The following is a 9,277-nucleotide window of genomic DNA, read 5'->3' on the forward strand; positions in this document are numbered from 1 at the left end:
TGAACCAGTCGCTTAAGAACCAGCCGATTAAGTTTGTAGCTTCACATTTTATGAATGAATAAAAAACAGATTTGAAACAAATCTTTAATTGTAGGTAAGATGTTACACCCCAACAGTAAAGAAGCTGCTAAAATGGTCACACATACACAAACACACTTGCTAAACAGGGAGCTAGTCTTCACAGACCACATTCTTGTTTTGGCACACACAAAACGGTAGAAGTGGAGGCCACACCCCTCAAACAGCTTTTGAGCAGGGTTGCCAAATATGACTGATGACATCTAGCCCAATAAATGCTCAAAAAACCAGCACGATGCACTAAGTTCAACCCAATGTGAACTAAATTGTACAAGGAATGAATAACGAGCGCTCTATAGTCTTTTCTCCAGGTTGAAGGGGTGCATCTCGTTATTCCTTTTAGGGCCTGACAGACTTTTGAACTATATCCAAAGCACTCTCCGTTAAAAAGTTTTTAATAAAAACCACGCTGATGAAGGCCATGATGACTGAAACCGGTCAACGTTTTTAACATGTTTACCCCAATGTAAAATAAAGGGTTTTTAAATAGGCTACTTCAACTACCTTGACTCAAAGGAAAGTGCTTTGGATATACAGTAGTTCAAAACTCTGAACTAAATTGTATTGATTTCTATGAACTACATGTTTCCTGAACAGCCCATTTGGGCGGGAAACCGGCAAATCTGGCAACCCCGCTTTGGAGCAGGATCTGTGGAGTTTCAGGTAAAGGATTTTGGTAGTGACTTTGACAGATTGTGAAATTACACTCAGACAACAATGCCATTCATATATGTACAACACCGCATTGGGCAAAGGCTGTGTTTTTTTTTTAGAGGTCTGCCGTCTAGGAATCTAGCAACAAAGGTTCATTTCAACTGTGTACTGTTTATCAATGATGGACCAGCCAAACCGTTTAACAATGTAAGCTTACTAATGCAGACCCAATGCATTGCTTGAAACCAGCAATGTTCTGTAGTATACCCTCGTTGTTGTGCATTATCGAAATATTTGAGCTGATCAAAAGATTTATTATGTATGGGACAACATGGCAGACAAAGATCCCATACAAGTCTGACGTATCCAGGTAAGAGTATGGCATAACGTAGGCCTAGTGGTTATATTTGTGTCCTGGGATAGCAAATACACGTTTGGCCCTGGCTTACATACATATAAATATACAAGAATACCCTTTTTCATATCAAAGATCAGGGTAGGACCAGGGGTATCTGTCATGGTGTATGTACACTATGTCATGCTATTTCATTCATTGTGCAAGTCAGCACTGGCAGTACCATATTGGAGGTTCATGCAAATTAGATCCCAAGTTACAGCTTGACATGGTATATAATATAGTCTGTTTTTGTAGTGTAATTACTGTCAAGGTTTTTGTCTTCTTAGACGGAGCCATGGCTTCAGTCTTGTATTTTAACATCACAATGCTTGTTGTTGTATTCCAACAACTTTGGAAAATAGCTGGATAGGTCATGTGAGTCAAACCATATGAAATAAATTGTGATGCTGTATGAACCTTGGTCAGGATCTGGTATGAAAGGGGGGGTAAGGCTTCATCGGTAAGTGGGGTATAAGGAAAAAGAAAAGTTGCACAAGAAACAATCATATAATAATTAAAGTCAGAGAGGTCATTCTCATCCCTTGTTCGTATGAACAAAAACAAGTTTGATTTGAAGACATCAGGAATGAAACAAACAAACAAACAAAAAAAAAACAGGCAAGAGGAGCAAACAAGAGAAGTAAAGATGGCAACCCGGCGGCGAGTGGTTAAAGCACGCCCTCGTCCAAGAGTTTGTTGATGCCGTCGCAGATCTTCCTCAGGTAGAGTCTGTACTCCTCCGAGGAGCCGTAGAGTTCGGTGAGGAAGTCCACGTCGGCGAAGTGGTTGAAGACGTGGTCGATGCGTCCGTGCGAGCGCACGGTCAGGTGCTGCTCCACCAGCTCGTGCAGCAGGTCGCGACACTCCAGCAGCAGCTCGGAGAGAATGCTCCGGTCGAAGGTGTAGTCCACCTCGTAGAAGCTGACCGCCGTCATGGCCGCCTGGTTCATCTTCTTCTTGAAGCGCTCCACCGTCTCCAGCTCGTCGGCGCTGAACTGCTGGTTGCGGTACAGGATGCCGATCTTCAGCGCGATCTTGATGACGTCCTTGACGATCTTGTGCGCCTCCTTCTTGCTCTTGGTGTACTCGCGGCTGGCCCGGTACAGCTCGTCCAGGATCTCGCTGCTCGTGTCGTCCGTGAGGAGGTTGGCCACGGCCATGGTGGCCATCTTGCTCAAGATCTTCTTCTGGGCTTGCAGCGCCAGGCTCTTGGAGTTGAAGCTCTCGTGCCCTGCAAAACAAACAAACAGACAGACAAACAGACAGTGTCAGGAAGTGCATTTAGGTTAGACAGTTCACTGACACCTCCACACTGTATGAGGATTCCGCTTGGTCTTGGCGTCCCCGGAACTGTTAAAGAAGTCACATAGACGTCAGAGGGGCCTGCAGTTCTGGACAGTGCTCCACACGTTATTGCACAAGTAGTGCCAGGATCTAGTGTGTGCATGCGTGCTGGGGGTCCTTTAACTACCTAATAACAGGAAATAGGGTTAGCCTCTACATTTGGCACCCTCCTCTGTTATATATGTGAGAGATAACAGAGGTCAGACAGCAAAACAATAATTCAGTACTTGTTTATGCATCCTCCCAGGCGTTCATGAGCTGTATTTTCTGACAATGAAAACAGAATGTGGTGGGTTATCGCACACGGAACCTAAACAAATGGAACGGAATGTTGGCTGGAAGCTGCAGCCAGTGGTATCAATCCAGTCTAGTGAGCTTTCAGTGTCTGACTCCCCCACCGCCCGCCTGCCTGCCTGCCATGTTTTCACAGTGGGAGTCTATCCAGGGCTGGACTGAGATCGAAAACCAGCCGGGGCATGTTTGGCAAAGACCAGCCCCTCACATAGGATTCTATGATATTTTAATTGGCTCAGTCAACTGTCTATACTAATGATGGACCAATGAGCTGTCCCATCTAAGTTGAGGGCCAACCTCTAAGTCAGTGATTCTCAAAGTGTGGTCCGGGGACCACTAGTGGTCCGCAACAAAACTCAGGTGGTCCACGAGGGTATTTTTACTTTTCCAAGACGAGCTAGCAGCAGTATATTTGTAACATACTTACAAAGCTAAACATAGCTGAAGTCTCATTTTCACCACAATAAGACAGGGTTGTGATTTCAATCGAAATTAGTGGCGTCAAATTAGCACCCCTCAACTGTCAATTAGCACCCCTCAACTGTCCGTTGACAGGTGGTCCCTGAACATTTTTGGGGCGGACAAAGTGGTCCTCCCTCGGTCTAAAAAAGTTTGAGAAACACTGCTCTAAGTAAAAGAAACGAACAAACAAAAAATCAAGAGCGTCGGGCCCTGGGGGGGCTGTTGGCCCACTGGGAAAATGCTGTGCATGCCAGATTACCAGTCCAGCCCTGAGCCTAGTATCTGTGGTTGAGCTGGACTGCACTGCACTGCACAGACTGATACTGAGGGCCCCGACAGCAAATAATGGTGGGAGAAATCTGACAATGCTAAGCGAGGAGGGGGAGGTAGTTTTTAATGTGAGGTGGCTGGCAAAGGCCCAGCCTCGTCTTTGTCCCGATGTGAAAGTGAACTTGTAGGAGGCGTAGGCAGGCAGGCAGGCAGGCAGGCGGATGGAAACCGTTTGGTTTTTATTTAGATACCACCCAGCAGCAGCAAATTACACGGCAGATATCGGCAATTATGATTAAGGCTGTTTGGGCTGTTGGCAGCGGTACCCGGCTCTACCCCAGCCCTTTTCAAAAAAACAAAAAGAGAGAAAAAAGAAATCAAGGCATTTCTCCCTGTCAGCAGATTTTTTTCTTAAAGCCACGGTTGTCGTTTTCAACCAGTCACTCTGTACTCTTAGCAAAACCACACACGCACACACACACACACATTGCCTATTATCAGTGAACCCCAGTCTCTAGCTAACACCCAAACCAAAGCGAGATCAGCATAATCCCATAACACTATGGTGTGCTGGTTTATTTTTTGCATGTAATGTGCTCAACGCCACTGTGTTCTTTTCTCTGAAGCTGATCTAGGCTCAAGCCCTGTTTTGACGAACTTGAACAGCAAAAACTGTTAGCCACTAGGACTGAAAAGGCTGCAGAAGAATAATACAGTAGCACGAAATATAGGCCGGAAATACTGAACACTGCACAGCCTTTCACTCACAGATTAATCCTTAGGGCCATCATGCCCCCCCAAGATCACTGCCACTTCAATGAACATTTGTTTAACAAAGTGAGGATAATGTATTGAGAGGATTATGGTTCCTGGTTTATACCATCCTTATAACTAGTGCCAACCTACTGCTTGTTTAATACCTTACAAAATAAACCTTAATCAGGATGACATTAAAGTACACAAAAGCACAAAAAAATCCTGTTTTCAAGAACATTCCACTCCGTGTCAGTTTATAGTAGGTACCATTCACTGTGCCACTTATATTATAGAGACACAGAGGTAGGCCTACTGCTACTGCTATTTCACTGTGCCACTTATATTATAGAGACACAGAAGTAGGCCTACTGCTACTGCTATTTCCAGGTAGAATTAAATTAGTGAAGTGAAGTGGAGGATAATGTTCCGGAACAAATCATAGAATCATATCTCATAGTATCTCCTGGCAACAGTTCTGTTCTGGTGAAAGGATTAGAACTGGCAGCTGTGGATCCTTCAGTTGATTGCCCCTCTGTTTATGTCCATAAATCACGAGCATAAGGCAAACCTCAAAGTATCTAGCGAGCTCATTAGCTGTTTCTGCTGTGTGAATTTTCAAAGCCTCCGGGAGGGGTTTTAGATTAGACCTATGACAACAATAATACAAAAGTGTGTGAATCAAACATGCGTTACACCCACAGTTTGGAGGTTGAGGTTAACCACAGATCCCAAAAGGGTGTTTTTTCAAGCAAATATGAAGACATTTTCCCCACATTTATTTCATTGTTTATACGGCTATCCAAAATCACCAGAATCTTCTCTGTGCCATCGTAATAATGCCACACCGAGTAATGCTTTTATGGGGAGGTTATGGGGAACATAAACACATCAGTGAAGACTGCAAACCAGAAACCTCTCTGAAGCCTTTCCAAACCACAGCAAACACATGGATTGGAATTGCGGCACCCGCACTCAAACATTCATTGTGTCAAACCCTTTGACAATGGCACTCGCATATTTCTTTGCAAGTGTTTCACATTTGCATGCTCGCAATGAAAACAGGCCATGCCGTGCCTGATCGGGGATCTCTCCAATACCTGACCTTTTTATTCTCTTTTGCAGAGTGCCAGGGGATTCTGAACCAAGGCCTTCGTGCTGTGCGTGCATTTCATTTTCTCTTTGCGTTTTGTATTGTATAACAATGAGTGTGTGTGTGTGTGTGTGTGTGTGTGTGTGTGTGTGTGTGTGTGTGTGTGTGTGTGTGTGTGTGTGTGTGTGTGTGTGTGTGTGTGTGTGTGTGTGTGTGAATGTCAGTGTGTGTGTGTGTGTGTGTGTGAGATGAGCTGAGCTGAGCTTGCGTGTGCCGAGAGCACTTCATCATTGGCTTGGCACACTCCGGAAAAGAATCACGGAATCACGGAACACCACCCAGGGCTCTCCACATGAATGAGCACCCTTGACCCCGACTGAGCCCTGCTCTGCACCTCCATCTGCGTGGCATGGCGTGGCATGGTGCCTCTTTTCTCATCCCTCTGCTCTGCACCTCCATCTGCGGCTGGCGTTGCGTGGCATGGTGCCTCTTTTCTCATCCCTCCGCTCTGCACCTCCATCTGCGGCTGGCGTTGCGTGGCATGGTGCCTCTTTTCTCATCCCTCTGTTCTGCCATTCAGCCCTGTGCCTCCTTGAGGCCTAAGAGCCAGCAATACTTCTCTCTCTCTCTCTCTTATCCTTCAAAGCGCACTCTGTGGGATCTGAAGCGGGAATCATTTTTAACATGCAAGTATTCTCCCGCTCGCTCGCAGCTGTTTTATTTCATGTGTAGATATAAAGGTCTTCAAATGTTTCGCTTTGCCTGTGGCTTGCCTTGCGTAGGAATCAGTGCAGTGGATCTTACGCACACGGCTCCCTTTGGACTGTCACAACAATGTCAGGACTCTTTTTTAGCTCCGAGATAAACCTAACAAGTGGAGTTGCATGACTTGGCAGCCGGCACTGATCTAACTCATGCAGAAGCAGTGAAGTGCTGTATGCCAGGCGGCCTCTACCGAATACTATTAAGACTGTCATAACCACTTCAGCTTTAGTGAGAAAGTGAAAGCTGAAAAAAGTGAAAGCCCATTGGGAAACTCCAACTCCCATTGTCATTGTGACACAAAACTCCACAGCACACAAGTGAACACTGCACACTGCACACAACGAAATTGCATTTATGCCTCACCCGTGCAAGGGGGCAGCCCTCAGTGGCGCCCCATGGGGAGCAGTGCTGTGGGACGGTACCATGCTCAGGGTACCTCAGTCATGGAGGAGGATGGGGGAGAGCACTGGTTGATTACTCTCCCAACCAACCTGGCGGGTCGGGAGTCGAACCGGCAACCTCTGGGATGCAAGTCTGACGCCCTAACCGCTCACCCATGACTGCACTAGAACCAAAGCCAATAGAGGGAAACTTGAAGGATTTCCTCCAGATCTCTCTGTTGGGGGTTCAGCCGTCGGAGAATCCTACTACTACAGAGGAATATGAACCCGACCCGTCTAATAGAGACATCTAACTTACGGCTTTATCCTCAAGTAAACCTCCCGGTGACCTGTTAATACGTACTGTCAGAGCTCCCAGATGTCGACCCTATTGAAATTCACTGACTTTTTGCATCTTATTTGAATTTGTTGTGAAATTGAGACAGCGTGTGCCTATTTCCTCTCTTTCCAGCATTGGCACTTCCTGCTGTTTTGGCCATGAATCAGCCCCTTTGTGGCGCCCAGGAGGCTGTGTGGTTGACTGGAGAGGGAGGGAGGCAGCATGCCCCATCAGTCTCCGAGGGGGACGGGATGCCTCTCTCTGTCCGTCGCTATAAATCTGTAAAATCTGCTCTGCATACGAGACACATCTTTATTAGATAATTGTCAGGGCAGGTACTGATTACAAAAGAACATCTACGTGAAAAGAGAGAGAGGATCCATCCATGTGTGTCCAAGTGGAATGGTTAGATCTGTCTCTCTAAGTCTTACTTACTAAGTCTTACTGCCTGACTTAGCTTAGACTGTGGCCTTCAGAAGAAATATTTAATGTTACTAATTAAATACAAATTCTAGTCAATTTCAGAATGCAGTTGTATTGCTCATGACTTGACTTGTCTGCTCCTATCCTAGCCAGAGGCATGGTTTGTTTACATTTTCATCAACGTTTTAATATTCTTCAAATATAATCTGAAAAGCTAGCGCTGTGTTGTAAAGTGTGTGACAATGTTACATAACTTTTGAAATGATATTTGCAATATACTGTATGGTAGGACCTTTGTGTGTGTGTGTGTTATTGGCGAGGCCTGGACTGTGCAGAGAGAAGCTTCATGGTCTGTATTTGACATTAAAATATTACAGTGCATTGCATTGCATTACATTTGGCAGATGCTTTTATACAAAGCGAGGTGGAGGGCGCACACCCGGGGTGCATTTCTCAAAACCATAGTTGCTAACTAAATTATCTACATTGTTGTTTGCAGTGTAATTTCACATTGACTACTTCCGAAGTTGCTAACCGGCTAACAACTATGCTTTCAAGAAACACACCCCTGATCTGAAGTTGACCTGTTAATATCGTCTATCCATAAAGACGTGCTGCAAACTGCTCTGAAATCTGGTGTCAGGGGGTTATGGTTCTGGTTTGCGTCAGGCCTACCGGTAGGTCATTTCGACAGGCCATATGCCAAATACCATATGTGAGGATCTCTCACACCCCTTACAGCAAGCATATGAGTTGTTGCCCTCAGGTAGGAGGTTTAGGATGCCTTCATTTAAGACAAACAGAGCCCGCCGATCATTTATACCTACTAGTATATCCATGTTAAATAAGACAACTGTAACTTAGACTGAATAGTACATTGCACTTTGGTACTGAATAATTGCACTTTACTGTGTTTAAGTTGGGGTTTTTGTCAACCTGTCTTCTTGTACTATAAATTGAGGGGAGGGGGGGGTTGTGTTTGTCTATTGTGTTCTTGTTTATTGTAATGTCTTTGTAATTGTATCAGATGCACTGAAAATGGCACAGAACAATTTTCCGAAAGGACAAATAAACTATCTATCTATCTATCTAGACCTCCGGCTCCGGCAACAGCACCAGAGACAGTTGAAGAGCCCATTTACAAAGCATGAACCTGGATGTGACACCCAAGCATTGAGCATTGCTCTTGCATTAATCGAAAGTGTAGCGTGCGTGTCTGAGAAACATAGAGAGGGAGAATGACTGTGTGAGTATGCATTAAGTACATGTGAGAGAGGAAGCAAGTCAAAGAGAGTGGTCATTTGTGAGTGAGTGTGGTTGTAAGAGAGAGAGAAAGAAAGAGGAAAGAATTTGTGAGTTTGCAAAATCTTGACTTGCAAAAAAAATTCCTTCCCCTGTCGTGCCGAAAAGCGAGTCCCTGCCAGAACACGAGTGCCCTCATTGAAAACAATGGAAACCAATGACCATTTTTTCAAGATATTTTTTACCCTTTTTTGCAGACAAATCCGACACAATTTAAGATGGAAAGCCTATCAATAAAGCATCTACATTCCTTCTGGAAGTATTACAAAGAGCTGGTTACAATATCAGTATTATTTCCATAAAGGAATCGAAGAACTGTCATAACAAATGTTACGGTTTCATTCAAATAGCTCATATTAAGTGGAGGACGAGTAATGTTTCATAAGCATATTTTTAGTTCATAAATGATGTAATTCATTGTGCAAAAATTAGTATAATTTTCTCTCAAAAAATGTCATTGGTTTCAATGAGAGCACTCGTGTTCTGGCAGGGACTCGCTTTTCGGCACGACACCCCCTTCAATTCCCATTTTAGAGACAGGCAAGAGGAATAGCCCTCTTCTGTTTCCCGCCTTTCTCTCTCTCTCTCTCTCTCTCTCTCTCTCTCTCTCTCTCTCTCTCTCTCTCTCTCTCGACCATGAAGGCCATAGCGTTGACTGCTTTGGCTACAGGGTCGTTGATAGTACAAAGAGTCCGGGCCAGGACAAAGCCATCTGAAATGGC

General features: G+C 44.9%; 1 protein-coding gene across 1 annotated transcript in view; it reads right to left on the reverse strand.

Annotated features, from left to right (window-relative positions):
- The window catches only part of tnfaip8l3 (tumor necrosis factor, alpha-induced protein 8-like 3), a 50,961-nt gene continuing 41,684 nt past the window's right edge, over positions 1-9,277 (reverse strand). Inside the window, exon 2 of the mRNA XM_063188952.1 lies at positions 1-2,360. Coding sequence (XP_063045022.1) covers positions 1,798-2,360 — 563 coding nt within the window. The 3' untranslated portion in view covers positions 1-1,797. The remainder of the gene's footprint in view (positions 2,361-9,277) is intronic.

Source organism: Engraulis encrasicolus, chromosome 22 (assembly GCF_034702125.1).
Source record: "Engraulis encrasicolus isolate BLACKSEA-1 chromosome 22, IST_EnEncr_1.0, whole genome shotgun sequence".
NCBI classification, from domain to species: domain Eukaryota; kingdom Metazoa; phylum Chordata; class Actinopteri; order Clupeiformes; family Engraulidae; genus Engraulis; species Engraulis encrasicolus.